At 35.3% G+C, this 20286-nt stretch overlaps 2 protein-coding genes across 3 annotated transcripts; one reads left to right on the top strand and one right to left on the bottom strand.

Annotated features, from left to right (window-relative positions):
* Window positions 1-212: 212 nt before the first annotated feature.
* On the bottom strand, window positions 213-5905 carry gpx3 (glutathione peroxidase 3). The gene is made up of 5 exons (XM_039648499.2): window positions 5756-5905; window positions 4545-4695; window positions 4244-4361; window positions 2209-2308; window positions 213-1431 (listed from the first exon to the last, which is right to left on the bottom strand). Exons 1-5 carry the CDS (start codon window positions 5837-5839, stop codon window positions 1219-1221), a joined length of 666 nt encoding a protein of 221 aa, XP_039504433.2. The 5' UTR covers window positions 5840-5905; the 3' UTR covers window positions 213-1218.
* A 1797-nt stretch (window positions 5906-7702) lies between these two features.
* On the top strand, window positions 7703-17183 carry dctn4 (dynactin 4). Of its 2 annotated transcripts, XM_039649126.2 has the most exons (14): window positions 7703-7872; window positions 8457-8527; window positions 8787-8965; window positions 9386-9429; window positions 9522-9629; window positions 10629-10649; window positions 11160-11233; window positions 12018-12130; window positions 12837-12946; window positions 13640-13713; window positions 14550-14604; window positions 14760-14867; window positions 15202-15299; window positions 16378-17183. In XM_039649126.2, the coding sequence occupies exons 1-14, from the start codon at window positions 7738-7740 to the stop codon at window positions 16589-16591; spliced, it is 1404 nt and encodes a 467-aa protein (XP_039505060.1). In that variant the 5' UTR covers window positions 7703-7737; the 3' UTR covers window positions 16592-17183. The 2 variants fall into 2 exon arrangements, with proteins under 2 accessions (XP_039505060.1, XP_039505061.1); XM_039649127.2 differs by lacking the exon at window positions 10629-10649 and having other exon boundaries at window positions 7704-7872.
* The last annotated feature ends 3103 nt before the right edge of the window (window positions 17184-20286 follow it).

Below are 20286 nucleotides of genomic sequence, written 5' to 3' on the forward strand. Positions count from 1 at the left end.
TCTTTGCTCATTTCCATGATTTCCTGGTTGGCGGTTTTGTTTTTCTCCAGTGGGTGAAAGCAGATCTCATGTGAAACTTTTGTAATTGATTAGTATAATAAACATATTCTAACTGTCTAATCCTCCAAATGTTTTTGTGTGAGAGTTAAACTACAAATTTACAAGCCAGTTGAATTCTCATATCCCTGAAGTGCATTAACCAGAGGAAAACATTTTGTGTCTTGCATTACAGTCTTTATTTACGGAGCATACGCGGAGCAATGGCACAGATGCGGCAGCAAGTTCAAAGGATAGTTTAGGAGACGAGACATGTTTGAAAAGGAACAGCGGAGCAGCCTGAATGCACTAAAGAGCTGCCCGCTGGCCCTCGGCCTCAGGTCAGGCACCACAGATTCTGTTTTCAAGCCTTCCCGTCATCAACATGCCAGTCTCCAAACTGATCCCATGACAGCTTCTGGAAAGAACAGTCTGAGAATCCTTTTACTTCCGATTTATACTCTTCATATTCTTGTAACAATAATCCAATTCACAAAGGGTTACATTATTAAACTACAACACGTTATCTCGCTTAAAGGAGTAGTTCACTTTTAAAAAAAACTTTTGCTGATAATTTACTCACCCCCGTGTCATCCAAGATGTCCACGTCTTTCTTTCTTCAGTCGAATAGAAATTAAGGTTTTTGATGAAAAAATTACAGGATTTCTCCATATAATGGACTTCATTGGGAACCAAATGGTTCAAGGTCCAAATGAGAGTTTTCTAGGAGAGTCTTATCTAGGACCCTTCGAGTCATGACTCGAAAAAAGATTTGTTCATTTTGATGAACAAGTTTGAACAGGAGAGTCACAAACGCTCATCACAGAACAGAGCAGGGCGAGCATTTGTGCTTATAAAACTTAAACTTTTTAATTTATTTTTTAAATGAGCGATCAAGACCCTGATTCATCGTCTGGTGTCGTTTAAAACCATTTGGTTCCCATTTAAGTCCATTATATGGAGAAAATCCTGGAATGTTTTCATCAAAAACCTTAATTTCTTTTCGACTGAAGAAAGAAAGACATGGACATCTTGGATGACATGAGGGTGAGCAAATTATCAGCAGAAGTTTTTTTTTTAAGTTAACTATTCCTTTAACTAGTTTAACACAGTTTATGCTGGAAAGAGAGAGAGAGAGAGAAATAGAGGGGTGAATGTACAGCTAAATCCACTCTTTCAAAGTTAATCAGCCTTTTGTACAAGCTGACGAAAGTATTTCAAGATGTCTGCCCTAACTTCAGATACGTTCACTCGGGGAAACCACCTCATTACAGGTCTGCCGTCTGGCCCCACCAGAAACTTCTCAAAGTTCCACTTTATGTCGTTGATCTTGAGAGGATCCCAAAACAATCTGTTGGTTTTACCGAAACTTTCTCCCACAGGAGGGCAAGCATTCTGAAAGAGAAAGTTCTACATGAAATCTGGCCGCCTTCCTGCCACGATAAGTATTCTGTCCCTTCTTGACCCCAAAAGTATTTACAAATTAACATTTAAATAGTAACATTTAAAAATGAATGTCTTTGAATTGAATTACAAAATAACATAGAAATTAAATGTTATACACTCATTAAAAAAATGAGTTTGTATAAACTCAGGTATTCTAGACTCAATTTTAAAGAACCATTTATCCCCCCCCCCTCCCCCCCAAAAAAAGGCATGCTTTTTGTGTCCCCCCAAAACTTTTGTATTCTCCCAAGAAACTTTACTTTTGTGAGCGAACATCTCACAGAACAGAACGCAATAGCATTGAAATATTGAATTAATATATTGAAATAAAAAAGTCTCAGATGATTGAATAATAATAATTTCACGTTTCATGGTTATTTGGTATTGTTTCTAGTGATAATGTGTTTATGAAATGTTTCATTGGTTGTGTAATTTAAAATAAAAATGAATTAAATTCATAAAATGAACCCCGCAAAAAAGTTTTAAATAGAACCTTTATAAATAATATTTATTTTAAAGACAACACAAGCACACTTATCTATAGCTAAACATATTGATATTGATAATAAATGGCATGTCAAATATAATATAAGTGGACTATATTGGTGCTTACATATCAATCATTTTGTTGTACCTGAGAACTTTTGGTCCTAATGGGATTTTCTTACATTGTTGCTAGCAATTTCAGATAGATTTCAAAATATACTTTATTAAGCAATGACCAACCTTTAAAAATGTGAAAAGGGCCTGTTCATTGTCTCCATTCACATCCACCTTCTCAAATAACGGGAAGTTTGGAACAAATCCATTGCCTGGACGAACATACCTATGAAGACAAGGAGAAATTTGTTTCATCAAGAGTCTGTCTATAAGGAAAACAGATAGGGACTTCAGAGAGCCAAGACCAGAGACGTGGCTTCAGATATCACTCCAGAAAAGTGCCTTTAGGTTTAAGATATATGATACGTGCAGTAATTTAAAGGGGATGATGGATGAGGACTAGGTAATTGCACACTGTCTGATGCTCAGATTGTTGTGACTCATGAGAGATGACCAGTAACTTCAAGGTTAAAATAATCTTGAGAAACCCCCAGTGTTCTTTTTTAGAAGAATGCATTCGTATTAAAAATTGAAGAGTCATTTATATATATTATTATATAATAATATATATTATTATATATTTATCTTGCAAAATCATTTTTTTAACTGCACCATGTCAATACGTATGTGTGTGTTTTATCCAGTGCTATTTTAGTATTATTTATATACTATATACTAGTATTTAATAATATTTTTAGTAAGCTTTTATTTTTCTTTTTTCAGTTTTCATTTTGGTTTAAGTTTTAGTACCGGTAATGCTAGTTTCATAACCACATTTAAATGTCTCTGTTTTGACAACATGACTTTAACTTTTTTATCCTCCAGTTTCAGACAAGGCTTACGTCTAGTCTCAGACTAAAATCCATGTTTGGTCTGTTTTAACTGAAAGCAACTATGTGTGAGTGCCATTGTTTTGTCTCAAGATCCACATCAGTAATGTTTTATAGGCACATTTATAAAAGCTACTTAAAGGGTTAGTTCACCCAAAAATGAAAATTAAGTCATTAATTACTCACCCCCATGCTGTACCAACCCCGTAAGACCTTCGTTCGTCTTCGGAACACAAATGAAGATATTTTTGATTAAATTTGAGAGCTGTATAACTACCACATTGGCTCCTAAGGGACTGCCTCTTGACGGCCCAAAAAGTCAATGAAGAAAATGTTTAAATATCCCAAGTGACTACCGTGGCTCAACTATATGTTTATCAAGCGACGCGAATACTTTTTGTGCGAAAAAACAAACAAAAATAACGAGTTTATTCGACTATTTTTTTCTTCCTTGTAGGCCAGAACGAGACTTCCTTATAGATTTCCACGACGCATGCGCGAGAATTGCGATCTGAAGTAGTGTAAGCCGGTGTACGCAGATCGCAAATCTCGCGCATGCGTCGTGGAAATCTATAAGGAAGTCTCGTTCTGGCCTACAAGGAAGAAAAAAATAGTCGAATAAACTCGTTATTTTTGTTTGTTTTTTTCGCACAAAAAGTATTCGCGTCGCTTGATAAACATATAGTTGAGCCACGGTAGTCACTTGGGATATTTAAACATTTTCTTCATTGACTTTTTGGGCCGTCAAGAGGCAGTCCCTTAGGAGCCAATGTGGTAGTTATACAGCTCTCAAATTTAATCAAAAATATCTTCATTTGTGTTCCGAAGACGAACGAAGGTCTTACGGGGTTGGTACAGCATGGGGGTGAGTAATTAATGACTTAATTTTCATTTTTGGGTGAACTAACCCTTTAAATGTTCCAATTGAACTAAGGCCTAATCCTGGCTTGATTAGTTCACTTTTCAAAAAACTTTTGCTGATAATTTACTCACCCCCATGTCATCCAAGATGTCCATTTCTTTCTTTCTTAAGTCGAAAAGAAATTAAGGTTTTTGATGAAAACATTCCAGCATTTACTGGTAACCAAACGAATCTTTTTCCGAGTCAATTTCGTTCATTTCGTTCGTTGAATGAACCAAATGACTCTGAAAAAGATTCATTCATTTTGATGAAGGAGTTCGAACCCAGTCTATGGTTCGAACAGGAGACATCTTTTTTGGATGACATGGGAGTAAGTAAATTATCAGCAAATGTTTTTTTCAAAAGTGAACTAATCCTTTAAGATTTTACTTTGAAATATAGACTTTTTACTTTTTTACAATGAGCTCACTTTAATGCAGGAAGAATTTCATTATTGTCTCCAGGCTCTTGTTTCCCAAACTGGTTGCAAGGGAACCCGAGGATAGTGAATCCAACATCCCGGAACTCCTCGTGTAGTGCATTCAGTTCTGAAAGCATAAAACTCACAGTTATCAATAACAGGTTTAGTATTTGCTCTTCAAGCTTTCCTGTCATGAGATGTGTCAAGTAAATATGTGCACATAAAGATAAATAAATTATGTTTGTATATAGCCTACTAATATTTGTGTTAAGTAAAATAATTTGCATAAAAAATAATAAAAATAACTTGCCTACATACTGGAAGGTGAGTCCTCAGTAGGTGGCCACATTGACAATGAGGACATGCTTCCCAGCGTAATGGGAGAATGGGATGTACTGGGTCCCATTTATGGTTTTTGCACCATATTTGTGTATACTGTCACCTACACCTGGGTTACAGACCTGACACAGACAAACATAAATTCAAACTATATATATTTTCATATGTTCATAAAATCATTCATGAAAAATATACCTCTATTTTTTTTAAAAATAAACTCATACTTTCATTCAGCAAAGATGTATTCAATTGATTAAAAGTGTCAGTAAAGACATTTATTATGCTATTAAAAAAACCTTTTCAAATAAATGCTTTTCTGTTGAACTTTCTATTCATTAAAAATCGTTCCGCAAAAAAATATTAAGCAGCACAACTGTTTTCAACATTGATAATAATACGAAATGTTTATTGAGCCGCAATTCAGCATATTAGAATGATTTCTGATGGATCATGTGACACTGAAGACTGGAGTAATGATGCTGAAAATTCAGCTTTGCCATCACAGGAATACATTATATATATATATATATATATATATATATATATATATATATATATTAATAAGATTTCACAATAGTAGGCCTAGCATTATTTTCTATCTAATAAATGAAGCCTTGGCCAGCATAAATGACTTTCAAAACGTGTACAAATCTTCACACTTTTGAACAATATTAAACACGAAGTGAAATCATTATTCAAACTTTGCAGTGACCTTTATTATCACTAAAAATTGTGAAATCCCAGACATTCAGGTCATAATATTATCCAATCTAAAAGTTATATTTTCAAAATAGAAATGTTTTAGGATTATATCACCTTGAAGCTGTAGTAGTGGGGTTGCAATGCCCTGACAAAGTAAATATTTACCATGACTTGGCTTTTGCTGTTTGGTATTTGATAAGAAATGAGCATGATTCTTGTATTTTCTCTTCATTTATTTATTTATTTTTTCTCTCAGTTACTGTAGCAACCTGTGCACCTGCTCCTGATGAAAACAGTGCGCACTAAAACACACTGAAATCACATTATAGTTTGTTGCTTTAATAATCAATGCCATGTACATTAATTCAATGAAAATATATTCCTTAAACTAATGCTCTATGCTGCTATTTCATTCCTTTGAGCAATCCAATGTTACTCAAACTAAAAACTGTATATTAAGTATGTGTCTGTCTATCTTACCTGGGTATCGGATAGTCCGCTGACTTGCTGTAAAAGAGCCACCAGGACCAGAGCAGAGATCCAGATATTCTTCTGGTTCCCCATGGCCTCTGTAGGGTGTCTGTGTGTCGTCTGAATGAAGCGTGCCTGTGCTGGAGATGAAAAGCACTGGAGGAGAGTGACGCAGACAAGCCCGTCATATCACCAGCCTCATCCCACATATTTACATAGTGAATACATGCATGAGAACTGTTTATCACAGCTCTAACCTGCCTTAGATTTTTTTGTAATGTAATTTCAATTTGTCGTTTGATTAACAGAATTGTGTTTCAAAGACTTGAGGCTAAAGTCATTTGCTTGTTAGTGGTGAAATGTTGAGTTATTTTTGGCAACAGTCTTTCAACAGCTCATCGGGAACACTGATATCACAAAAGCACAAAAGGTTATTTTACATGCATGTAAACAATTTGACTTCAGCTCTGCATTGCCTAAATAAATATTCTTTTTAGTTTACCTTAATAAATAGTTGTTTGTATTTATTAAATGGACATGCAACTTTTAATTTAATTTTATTGAGCTTTGTATGCATTTAATTAAACTGAAATTAGAATTAAAAAACATAAAGTTTGATTGTGGATTTTAAATAAAAATTTTAATGCCACACGTAACCCGCAACTTAAAATTAAAACTAAAACCATAGCCATAAAACCATGTTGCTTGAAAGAAAATAAACGGTAGTTTGAATAAAATAAAATATATAAAAAGTTCAATTTGTTTCATTTCAGATATTGTCGGGTTAACATTTCGCATTTTCAGTTAGTTTAACTTGATGTACTGAAACAGCTAAAACTAAAACTGAACTAAAATTTAATAAAAACTATATATACTAAAATGAAAACAGAAATGATAAAAATAACTTTTAAAATATGTATAAAACTCAATTACATTAAAATAACACTGCATTCAACATATAAGAAAGACATCGTTCTCCCTTCCTGTGTGCCAAAGGCCTTTTCAAATGCATGAAACAAATTTTAATTATATATTTTTTGTTTTTATTTGTTGTTTGACATTGTTCCAAAAAAATAACTCAACTTGACTTGACTCAACCCTTGCTTACTGTATCTCCCTCTTCACATGCACAATGAAGTCCCAGTTTTGTAGAGTTTACTTCGGCTCCCTGTGTGTGTTAAAATGTATTTTCTTATGGCATGCTGGCCCACAAAGCACTACATTGCAGCTTTATGTTACTGTTGTTTTTATTTTATTTTATATGGCATCAGGTGCCCTCAGATCATCTCATGTTAAGCTTCTGAAAGTATCAAAGGTTAAGCTCAAGCATAGTGAAGTATAGTGAAGTGGCAGCTTTCAGCTATTATGTGTCTATGGAAGCTTACAGATATAGCTTTTATTTTATGTATGCATTTTAAACTTTGCTATTTTTACATTTAAATACAATTTCATTATTTTTCCTAAGCTATAGCTGAAGCAATGACGCAAAGGATACACACGGGCAGTGCAAACTCAAATGCATTAAGTAACGTTAGTCTATATTCTTATAAAAAATAGATACGAATCAATTTAATGGTAAGAAGAATCCAAGGATTACAGAGCAGTTGTTATATCCTGTCAACAGAAACAGGTGTCTGTCTGACTGACTGCCTGCCTACCTGTTTGATTAAACTGTTTGCAGAACAAATTACTCACTCGGTGGATTAATGGATCTTTTGCGTTAGCTAACACAAACTTGACGTTTATCCAACTGGACCATGCAGCAGCTATTTCTTCTAAGCTGACAATTCTTGTGGAAGGAAAAAAAACGTATAGGCATATCATGCATAAAACAGCTAAGACATCCTAACAAAACAGACTGGAAAATACGGTATACTGGAAAATGTATACAACAGTGTGAACAGCAGGGGCGCTGTTGACATACAAGCAGGAAAGAAATGATCAAGTATGATGACGTAATCGTTACGTAGACAGCAGGAACTCAGTCAGAAATGGCGACGCTTCTGCAGCCAGAGAAAGTGGTTTATCTCGTCCGAGGCGAGAAAAAGATTCGAGTTCCGCTCTCTCAGCTATATTTTTGCCGATATTGCAGTGAGCTGAGATCCTTGGAATGTGTGTCACATGAAGTAAGTAACGCGGGGTGTGACATTTAGTGAACAACAACAGATGTTAGCCGTGCCATAAACGAGCTAACAGGCTATTGATGATAGTATTGTACCGCCCATCTGTCCAAGTGGAACGATTTTGGGGCCTGTGATTGGCTAGTTTTTCCATCCGTCATAAATTGTACTTCAATTGCGTTATCTAATTGGTTGTAGAACCGGTCAGTTAACTTCTGTACGTCCCACTTTTTATGATATTTGACAAGCTAAAAGCTAGTAGGAGAATTCTGAATGAAATTGAAATATCTGCAGTTTGCCTTTATTTACATTATACACATATGCAGATTATAAGATCAAAAAGGTTCGACAATCAATGTTTGCAGCACCCATTCGTGTTATTTTGAGGGCATAAACACTACCACACCCCGTAAAGACAGATGAAATAGTTTATGATTATTATTATACTTTAGCTAAAGTAATGTGTGAATTTTTCCACTGGCACCAGATAAGTTCCATTTAGCCTTTCTGACAGTACGTTACAACATAAAAGCAAACAAATGCAATTACTTGTCTTCAAATTGTGTTTTGATGTAATGCCTGTTCTATAGGTCGATTCCCATTTCTGTCCCAGCTGTCTGGAGAACATGCCGTCAGCTGAGGCGAAGCTCAAGAAGAATAGGTAAACCACATCTGTGCTAAATTTCTGACAGACCTGTGGGTGAATAACGGCAATGATTTTAATCATCTAACGTTAACTGAACATCTGTGATTTAACTTTTACCATTGCCTTGTAAATTGCTTTATAATTTGTGATGCATGAAACTGGCCACTTTTCTCCCTAATCGTGATTTTGAGAATAAATTGACTATAATGATATTCAATTGTCACATGAATCGTCTTTCCTTGTAAATATGTTCTGTATGATGCATCGGTTACAGGTGTGCCAATTGCTTTGACTGTCCATGCTGTATGCACACCCTCTCCACTCGGGCCACCAACATCCCAGCACCACTGCCTGATGACCCCACCAAAACCACAATGAAGAAGGCCTACTACCTGGCCTGTGGATTTTGTCGCTGGACCTCAAGAGATGTAGGCATGGCTGACAAATCTGTGGGTGAGTCCTGGCACTTCCTAACGTGGACATGTGTACCATCATTATGATGTTGCATTTATGTTGGTTAATTTCACACATACTATAGACCTGCATAAACATCTGTTAATGTTCTGTCAAGAAGTGATGCAACAGATTTCCTGAATCAAGTAATTTTATTCCCCACACTCCATGTGAAATACTTTGCAAAGGGTATTAATTGTAACTAATCACAGAATATGCTTTTTTTTTTAATAATTGGGATTTTGGGACAATTATATTTCACTCTGGGCTGGAACAAAACAGAGATAGAACCAAAATACCAAAAATGTGGGAGAAAATATTGAAATGTTGAAGAGAGAGGACTTTTCACTTGTTGCTTTGTGCCTGGTTTGATCATTTAAGTCTGTTTGTAATACAACTTTGCTCTTTTAATTTTTTTAGCCAGTGGAGGATGGCAGGAACCCGAAAACCAGCATACCCAAAGGGTATGTGCAAAACCAGCTCTTCTCTTATTACATTGATATTACATTTTCAATATCACAATGTAGTTGACAAATCAGTTATGATTTCTGTTTAGATCAACAAGCTGATCGAGTATTACCAGCAGCTGGCCCAGAGAGAGAAGCTGGAGAGAGACAGGAAGAAGCTGGCACGAAGACGCCCTTTCATGCCTCAGGCGTTCTCGGTACACATTCACACTGCTGTGTCTAGAAACACCCTCCTAACCTAAAATTTACTTTCCAGTTAGCAAGAACTAAACGGGTGTGATCTGTCTTGTCTAGAGACTAAACTTTGGCTAAGTCTAATTGAAAAACAGGAAAAAATATATTCAGTAACCGTACTAATATTTTATTTTGTGTGCGTTATTTCATTGTAAAAATTACTAATGAATTATAAAACATTTGCATTAAATATCCATCAATGCTGATTAAGTCAACTAATCCTAGCAGAGTCTGAAATGTTACTACATAATAATTTTCCTAATGTTTGCTGCATATATACAGTACATTACCATTTACAAGCTTAGGGTAAGATTTTTTTTTTTTTTTTTGGATAGATACTGTTATTCACCTAGCATACTTTTAATTGATCAGAAGTGTAAGTAAATACATTTATAATATAACCAACAATTCAATTTCCAATAAGTGCTGTTCTTTTGAGCTTTCTATTCTTCAAGAAATCCTAAAATGTTTCACGGCTTCCACAAAATAAATAAAGCAGTAAAACCGTTTGTAACATTGATAATAGTAACATTTTTTACTTGAGCACCAAATCAGCATATTTGGCTTTGCCATAACAGGAATAAATTACATTTTTTAAAATTATATTAAATTAGAACAGTTATTTTTTTTTTTAAATAATACTTCACTGTATGACTTTATTTTTGATCAAATAAATGCAGCCTTGAAAAGCATAAGAGAATTCTTTTAAAAAATCTTACCAACCTTAAGCTTTTGAATGGTAGTTCAAGAAATAATTGCTTCAGATAGATAATTTCTAACCCTGTAATACATGATTAGGTACTTTGAGCTGCATGTCTGGTTTACTAATTTAATCTTTTTTTCCTTGTGCTTCAAACTGCCACTTTAATGTTTGCATGAATGCATTTGTTTCACTTGATTCTGTCTCTCTCCTTTTCTTTGCTTGTGCACGGTGATATTTTTGGTTTTATACCCTTCTCCAGCAACACACTATTCACGTGGTGGTGAGTGGTTTTTATTTTCCCCCACAATTCTTACAGAAACACTAAGAAGGTCTTTCTTTTCGCCCAATCCTTCCATCAGCATTTAGCATGTCTAATCTGTTACTAAATGACTACGCTGATCACATGAGCGTCTTGCTACTTGAAATTCTCTGTATAATCGAATCCTTTGTGTTTGGCAAGTGATATTTTTAATGGGACAATTGAAGTGAGTTCTGGTTGTATTTATGTTTGGAGATTATTAATGATGTTTTAAGTTTAGCTGCAGATGTATTTGATTATAATGATGATTAGAAAAAGAATAGTATTTCTGTAAATTAAAGAGGCAATCTTATTTCATTCAGAATCCATCAACCACTTTCTTGGGAAGCAAGCTTTTGGATAACATTTTGTGCTTAAACTATGTTTACTATTACCACGTGTAGTGTACCATCACAGCAATCACTATGATGCTTTAATAATTAGCAAGTCTGATTAGTATGAACTGATGTGGTCTATGTTTATGTCTAAAAGGAGAAGTATGGACTGGGAACCAGACTACAGAGACAGAGATCTGGAGCCCCAATCAGTGCCCTGTACGGCCTTTCGTAAGTATCGTGTTTAAAAATCAAATCCACTGCTTGGTGGAGTTTGTTATGGCAGGGGTATTTATGTGGAGTACTGAGATAATTGATGCATCACATTTTGTCACAAGTGGTCCAATTATGCTTTTTCGAATATAACCTTTCATGTAGTGTGTAATATAGATGTTTGTGAATGTAAAAGATTCAAATGCAAAATTCAAGAATGCATTGTCTCCTAAAAGAAAGAATTGATTTTGAACTACCGAAATCAATGAGTCGTCAACTATTCCAGTTAACAAATGTGTATAATGTCAGCCTATGGTCTTTATTGGCTGCCCACGAACAATATCTACACTTGTGTGCTGAGGCCTGTTATGAACATGTCCAGAAGATGCTATTTTCAGGGCTGTGAATTCACTTTGCATGCACTTAAAAAGTATGAGAACTCGTGCTGGAATTGATACTGAAAAACCATCACCTTTGGAGCTGAAATTCAGAAATGGTAATGGCCAGCTTGTGTCCGACCCGCACTGTAAGCGGTAAACCAATCACAATAGACTAGGCTGTCTGACCAATCAGAACAAAGTAGGCTTGTTGAAAGGTGGGGTTTAGAAACACTGAATCTCTTGAAGAAATTAGGTGATATGCACTGTGTATTAGGAGAAGTGTTTTTTTTTTTTCACCTTGGATGCATGTAAACGTATTATATAAGACCTCCAAAACAAAATTAGGGACCTTTAAAAATAGCATAATAGGGACACTTTAAATGATTGTATCCATTGTCTATATGATGCTGTATTATTGTCAGATTAAAAGAAGGAGAGGACCAGAAGGAGATCAATATAGAGCCAGCACAGGCTTTGGATGAAGTGGAGCCCCTGCCTGAAGACTATTACACCCGCCCTGTCAACCTTCCTGAAGGTTGGTCTCATCCCTGCTTCACCCAGTTATACTACTCAATTACTTAATTAATCCAATCCAAAATAGTGCAGTGATGGCAGGTACAGCCACATAGATCCATACTCACAGGTGCCAAAAATCCATATCATCGTATTCAAAATTATATATATGGTTTCACGGTATATGACGGTATTTTTTATTTCCTTAGCATGAGTGGGTTAACCACATTTTCTACTGATTGAGAGAGTAAGTACTTCAGTAGATTGACTTGGAATACCCTATTTTACTGTCATGAGTGAATATTGTAGAAAAAAATCTATACGTTTTTTTAACCTAAATTTAACCTATCCGTCTTCACAGTCACGCTAAGTAACACGTGCATCACTACAGAGTCCAAGAGTGAAGGGACCCTCTCAAACTGTGTTGCGCCACGCCGCGTTCCGATTGTTATTATAGCGTCATACACCGGTATTGCGAAATATAAAAAATTCATATCATAACAAAAAAATAACACTAGTATTCGGTATGAACCGATATATACCGCCCAGCACTATGTTCAGGGTTACTTTTACTTAAGATTAAATGTGTAAAAATTGTAATTTATATAATTCAACCACATTAGTCTTTCTAAGGCAAGATACCAAACCTCACCAAATAAATGTTTTTTTTGTGACTGGCTTTATTATTTGATGCAGATTTTCAACATGGCTTGTGTGTTTCAATGCAGTAACAAGTCTTCGCCAGAGGCTGTTACAGCCTGATTTCCAACCTGCAGGAGCTTCACAGCTGCACCCCAGACACAAACACCTGCTAATGAAGCGCTCTCTGCGTTGCAGGGTACGTAAACACATCCAGCTTCTCTTTCACTGCAAAAAAAAAGCTGCTGTTGAATCACTGCGCTGAAATCTTTCAGCCTGTTTTCTTTTATATACATTAGCTTCTCTTTAGATTCTTTGAATTTTTAGCAAGTTAAAATTGATTTGGAATAAAACATTTTTGGGTCCCACTTTATATTAAGTGGCTTTAAGTACTATGTACTTACATCAAAAAATAAGTACAACGTGTTATTGTGTTCCTGTTGTATTGTAACACTTTTGCTGCTATTGAGGTGTGATACGGGTAAGGTTAGGGACAGGTGTGGTGGTATGGGTCGGTTTAAGGGTGGGTTAAGGTGCAAGGGTGTAATTACAAATGTAATTACATAAATTAATTACAGCTGTAATTACATGCAGGTATTTTTAAAATGTAAGTACAATGTAAAAACATGTATGTACACAATAAGTCCATTGTATCAAATTATTAATTTCAATGTAAGTACATAGTACTTAAAGCCACTTAATATAAAGTGGGACCCATTTTGGTCATATTGTAAAAAAAAAAATTAAATTGAATGCATCTTTGATGAATAAAAGTATTATTTTTTTCAAAGTTCATTCGTTTTATTTGTATTTGACTGCCGTGAGCAAGGCTGCAGATCTATTATACAGTTTAAAGTGCTGTTAACGACTGTTTTTCATTATTTCATTTCAGAAATGTGAGCACAATCTGAGCAAACCAGAGTTTAATCCAACCTCAATAAAGTTCAAAATCCAGCTTGTGGCAGTGTAAGTGCTGTGTTTGTGTCCTAAATGATTTTAGTTTGTTGTTCTTTAAGTGTTTTTTTTAGTAAAGGGTCATTCCATGTCAATGACTTTAAAAAGATGGCAGCATCATTATTATATTTTTACATGGAGATTGTTGAAACTGGAATCATTTGTTGTTAAGATATTTATCTTTATAAGAAAAAAGTATCAGCTGTATACAAAGTGACCCTCATTTGGTTTTCAATCACTAAAAATGTGTGCAATTGACCAATTCTCTTATGTAGCCACATTAACATGTCCATATCTCTGGGATTCAACCATCAAGGGCCTTTAAAATAAATATAAAAAAATAAAAGGTTTATTATTAACGACCATAATCTTAAAGGATAGTAAGATACCTCTTTAAAGGAGCATTTCACCCATTGCAACATTAATCTTTATTGAAAGTGGATCATATATGTAGTCGAAATGTAAAATAATTTTTTTTAATTTGGTGCCCTCTTGACCGAGAAAAGATAGAAAATAACCAAGGGGCGCCTTTGTCTTAAAAAACTACAGTTCCCAGAATGCCCCAACATTGCACAGCTCCGCAAGCCCTTAATTATTCCCTTAAATAAGGGAATAAACAATGACCATATGACTGGGTTTCTAAAGATACAAAGCTTAATGCAAATGGGTGAAGTGACCCTTTAAGACTTGGGGCAAAAAACACAAGTGCTTTTCCCCATTTTTGAGCTGTCAATGTTGGCATATAGTTTAACAAAAATTTGAGAGAATTTGAGCCAGGGTCCTCTGGATTAGTTGACACAGAATGGCCCTAAAATGAATCAATTAATGTTTTTTGTTCTCCTTTGTAGGAGCTACATTCCTGAAGTGAGAATCATGTCCATTCCTAACCTGCGTCATATGAAGGCAAGCTTGGTTCATGCTGGAACACTTGAATGAATATATGCTCTATATAAAATAAAAATAAATAAAGAAACACCATATGCCTGGTTACACTTTTTTGAAGAAGTTACAGACCTTTTTACTTTTGTAAGTAATTGTTGTATTTTCTTTAAATACAGGAGAGTCAGGTTTTGCTGACCCTGACCAACCCAGTAGAGAACATTACCCATGTGTCTCTGTACACCTGTGAGGAGGAAGACCCAGATGATATTAACAGCAATGCTAAGGTAAAACACCACAGCTGAATTATAGTGATACTGTATAAATGGATCATCAACAGTGTATTTGTCCAATAATGATGGCTGGTGGTTGGTTATTTGAATTATATAATTGTCCTTCCTTATCTGGCTTGAGCTGAAACATTACTCTAAAAACAAACACTCAGTTCAGTCTCCAAACAGATGTTGTTTACCTTGAGTGGGCCGCTTCTGAGGAAATGATGCAGTCATTATAGCCTCACCAGCAATGTGCCAGAGTGCTTGAATTCACTGGCAGTGCCTCATTATTGCCTTGTGTTGTGTCCTCCTATGGTTTGTTTTATGAAATATGATTCTTTAATAGGTACTGGTGCCCTCAAAGGAACTGGTCCTGGCAGGGAAAGATGCCGCCGCTGAGTATGATGAACTGGCTGAACCTCAAGGTTTTCAGGATGACCCAGAGTAAGAACCACTGTTGCTGATGATACTGAGAGCAGATAAACAATTGAGCTCATAAATGATCAAGATGAGATTGCTGTAATACAGAGTCAGAAGGACAGACTGAGAATAGGTTATTTATTGATTGATCAGTAGGTCTGCATGGAATCTGCTTTGAATTTAAATGTCATAGTTCTCCGTTAAAAATTAAAATCATTAAAAATCTCTGTTTCGAGGGCTATGAAGCCCTACCCCTTCGCCATACCCCGCGATCTCAACAAGAATCGGGACACCCTACCCCTAGATGTGAACGCAAAAAATAGAAGAAGTGAATTGGGATTGAGCCTTAGTATTCACAATGACACACTGTGGTCCTAGATCACGTAATTTTCATAACTTGTCTTCTGAAAGTTTTTTTTTTGAATCATTAGTTTAAACAACAATAGAATCTATTGAACATACTGTACTTTATATCACTCACATCCTTGTTTTCACGCCTGTCAAAAAATAAATTGGCTTTACCCTGGCAAATGTCTATTAAAGATCTATTAACAGTGTTTGTATCATACCATTGATTACCACAGAAAACATTTTTTTTTTAAAGCAAACTTAAGGCACTTCCAATAGATGGTAAACTGGGTCAGGATTGAAATGCTTTTGGTTTGACACAAATATGAGCTTCACATGAATTATTCAGCAAAACTTAGTTCACAATCTGAGCTCTAAAGTTATCTGACCGTTCTTTTTTGAAGTGGGAACAGTTTTCTAGGTGAATGAACTATAGAAATTGATTCCTGTGCAAGTGCTCTATACTTAAAAGCAGCAGGTACTGGGTGGGCAATATCGGGGTCTATATATATGTTCTTAAAAGCAGCAGGTACACGCCAAAATGATTCTCTGCGGTAATCAATATTATGATTAAATGGTGTTAATGTTGAAGAACTTGCGTTAAACATGAACATTTAAGTTTTCAGCTTAAAGTTGTAGGCAGTAGAAGTCAAGAAGCCTTGCATTTAAGCCATTATGTCTACTTCAAATCATCTTATATCAGTGGTTCCTGTGTTTTTACCCTTCATTGACAACAGTCTGCTCTTTTGTTCAGTGTGGTGGCCTTTAGAAAGTCGAACAAGATCGGCTTCTTCATCAAAGTGATTCCACAGATAGAGGAGGGTGATGTCACCGTTTCTTTCAAACTCCGACATGACTTCCGGAACCTCGCTGCTCCGATCAGACCCGCTGAGGAGGGGGACGCCACCAGTGAGGCCATCTGGCTCACACACCATGTGGAGCTTAGCTTGGGCCCCCTGGCAACTTGAAAACATAACACACTTGGACGCAAGTAAAACATCATGTGACACTAAACTCACTCACAAACTTACACAATCTCTCTCTTGCTCATAAAGATGTTCATCCTCTTGGTGAAGTGAGTGTAAATGTTATCACGCGTCACTTATAGGAACACAGTTACTTTGCAGCACACACACTACTCCTACACACGAGTCAGATGCTTTGAGCAGTGATCTCTTTCTAGCGCCCCCTGCTGATGTATTTAAATGCATGCGATCACAGTGACGTCACCTACTGTTATATCTCAGCTTCAACTCGTTATTCTCAGTGTTAATAAGACATTTAGATTAATGCTTCAAGTCATTGTGTTAATTTAATATTTTGTATTTGCTGTAAAACAAGCAAAATGTTACTTGCAGTTTGTGTGGCACTGTTAGAAAGTGAGACAGACATTGTTTATGAAACATGCTAAATTTTGTGGTAATTCAGAGGATGAACATCAGTGCATTCAGCTTTATTTATCTGTCTCGTATAGTAGCCGGAAGTCCTGATTTAGTTTCTATTATAACAGCCTTAAAATGTGGTTGAGCAATCTTATCAAATAAAATATGACAAAAGTCATGGATCTGGGCGTGCTTTATTATCATCATCATTACTATTAATGGCAACATAACATTGTTAACAATAATACTATTAGTTATTTTCATTAGGATTAATAGTTAAGCAGGGCTATTATTAAGATAAGCAGAGAAAACTTATAAATACTAAAAAAAGATTAACCTTATTTTTTAAATTTACAATTAAAAATTTGATTTACAGGAACATCCTTTCTTTTTAATGTAATAAAATTAGTAGTATTCAATCATTATTTACTCATCTACATTGCAAATGCAACTTTTGCGACATTTTTTATTCAATTAATTTTCTGAATACTTATTTAAATTATACTTATCTGAACACTGAAAATGAATACGTTTTTTTAAACTGTACAGAAACAGTTTTATTTTAATATATATAAAAAATCAATATAATAAAAGTGAATAGGGACTAGCTGAAAAAATCCAGACTGTAAATAAATAAATAAATATATCATAGCTAGCAAGAATCCACTGGTGCATGTGCATGTGACAGTTTTGTGTTCGACTACCTTTACATTTTTTTTTTTATTAGAATAGAGGAATATTTTTTTTCCAGTAGCAGCTTCAAATCACACTCTCCTACGTCGTTTACCTTTAATTTAATTAGGCCGTGAAATTTCGCAAACTTATACAGTGCATCCTGCTTTATTAAATGGATACTTAACCTAAACATGTCAATTCTTTCATCATTTACTCACCCGCAAGTTGTTCCAAATCAGTATTTCTTTCTTCAGCTTAAGTTCTGAACACAAAGGGGAAAAATACTGCAAGTAAATGGGGACCATCGCCATTCTTCAAAAGTTAATCTTTTATGTTTAGCAGAAGAAAGAAATTCATACAGGTTTGGAAAAATTTGAGGGTGAGTAAATGATGGCAGAATTAAATTTATTTAATTTTTTTGGGTGAAAAAAGAACCACATTTCAATAGCTCTTTAAACCATCTTGAATTGGCATTTCAATAAACAACAATATTTCTTCCTTGCGTCCTAAAAAATAATTTAGGGTCCTTAACAAAGGAAATTGGGATGCGGAATTATTGAAATGAGAGACACCCAAAAAATGCGGTCAAACAGTTAAAAGAAACATAACAAAATATCCAAAAATCACTTGCACAGTGTGATAGATTTCCTGCGATTGTGTAGGCCTACTTACAATATCCCAAATATATACAATATATATACAATATATCCCAAATATATACAATACAATACAATACAAAATCCCAATATTCCCAACTATTTTTCAGTTGTCGCCTGTGACTGTAATTGACCGTGTTATCGAGCATAGTAACCAGACGTGGACAACAGCTGCAGTTGTTTCGTTCACACATTATGGACCATAGCAAGCAGACTTTGGGACAGCAAGCGCATTATTAGATCCATAAGTTTGACGACAAGTTCCATAATTCAACTGGAATTTTGCGTCATCAACCAACGCCTTTGTTATTGTAGGAGCTTAGCGACACCTAGTGGCGAAACAACATTTACATATTGTATCACTAGAAGGAACGATTATCAGAAGTAGTTATCGGTCTGTTTTTCATACAAAGTAATCGTATGACTACAGAAGACTTGGAATAAGCTTACACCTCTAATGGGTTACTTTATATTATTAATGGTGTTTTTGAGTCTTTTCGCAGCCAAAATTCACTGTCATTATGTTTAAGAGTTACCAGGATATTCTTCAAACATTCACGTTTTGTTCCGCAGAAGAAAGGTTTGAAATTACATGGTAAGTACATACAGTAATACATTAAAATGGTTAAATTTTTTCTTGTAATATTCATTCAATATGTGAGGCTGTCCACTAGATGGCAGTCTACCCCCGGTAAAATATTTCCTCTCAATATTTGAAATTTCACAGTCAACAGATATGACTGTCAGATAATATGATCTGTATATATTTTACCTGACACAATGTGTTATGAGTTGATATTATTATTCATCATCAAATTAAAAGCTTTAGCTTAAAAAACAACAACAAAAATCACTTGCACATTGTGATATATGTGGCTAAAAAGACTACTTACAGTGTTTAGAGGTCCATGCTAATATGAAAATACTTTCAGAGGCCTGAATGTGCACTTAATGAGCAAAGCCAAGAATATATTTATGCTACTTAGTTAATGGAACGATTCAGAACTGTGAGCCTGTACTGTCTGGGAAAACATTTACCGGTCTGTAACACATTACACAGTATCCCACAGTGTGTTCAGCATAATGTTATAGTTCTTGTGCCCTTACTAAACAGGGCTGCCTGAACTGTAATGCACACACAGTTACATATACAGCACACCTGATTATGATATTTTACAATGGTGACAAAGTACGGTCCTAGTGTAAAGCTTCTAACAGTCTAGCAATTGTGCCGGGGAGTCTGGATCTGAAAATAAAGCGAGCTTTAATGGTAATTGGCAGACCTCTGTGTTTCTCTGCACTGTTGATATTGGCATGTACTTGCAGTTGCAGTAGATGATGTGGATATGGAAATCTAGACTTTTTTTTATGTTCATTTTTTGGAACTGTAACCAGATGTGTTTTGTCTTCATGCTTCACAGATAATCATCTTAAACTATGGCTCTATTAAGAAAAGGAAGCTGTAGCTTCCATGTAAGACACGTTCATTTTTCTTCATAGGCACGTCTGCCTTAGCCAGCAAGGCCAAAACGTTTTATATGTTGATTGTTCTGTGTCTTTAGAGGAAGAAAGATTAAAAGTATCTCCCGGTCTTTCAAAAGAAGTTAGAGAAAAGAAAAGTTGTAGTTTATGTTTGGTCACCTCTATGTCAAACATACAGCAAATACATGGGTTGACGCATGATAGACATTTGATTACTGTTTTTCCTGGTCTTTGACTGAGTCTGGGTTCTTCCAAGGTTTTTTCCCCCCATTCTGTCCCTGATGGGAGTTTCGGTTCAATGCCACTGTTTTGCCTTTGCTTTTGGATTGCTTAGTTGAGGAAATTTAATATTCAACAATATTATTGATCTGCCTTACTTGAGGTGGACTATGACACAATTTTCTTAGAAACAAACTTTGTTGTATTATTTTCATGTTAATGTGACTTGACTTGACTTTGACTTCCATA

This window comes from Pimephales promelas, chromosome 9 (assembly GCF_988280905.1).
Source record: "Pimephales promelas chromosome 9, fPimPro1.hap1.1, whole genome shotgun sequence".
In the NCBI taxonomy this organism is placed as follows: Eukaryota; Metazoa; Chordata; class Actinopteri; order Cypriniformes; family Leuciscidae; genus Pimephales; species Pimephales promelas.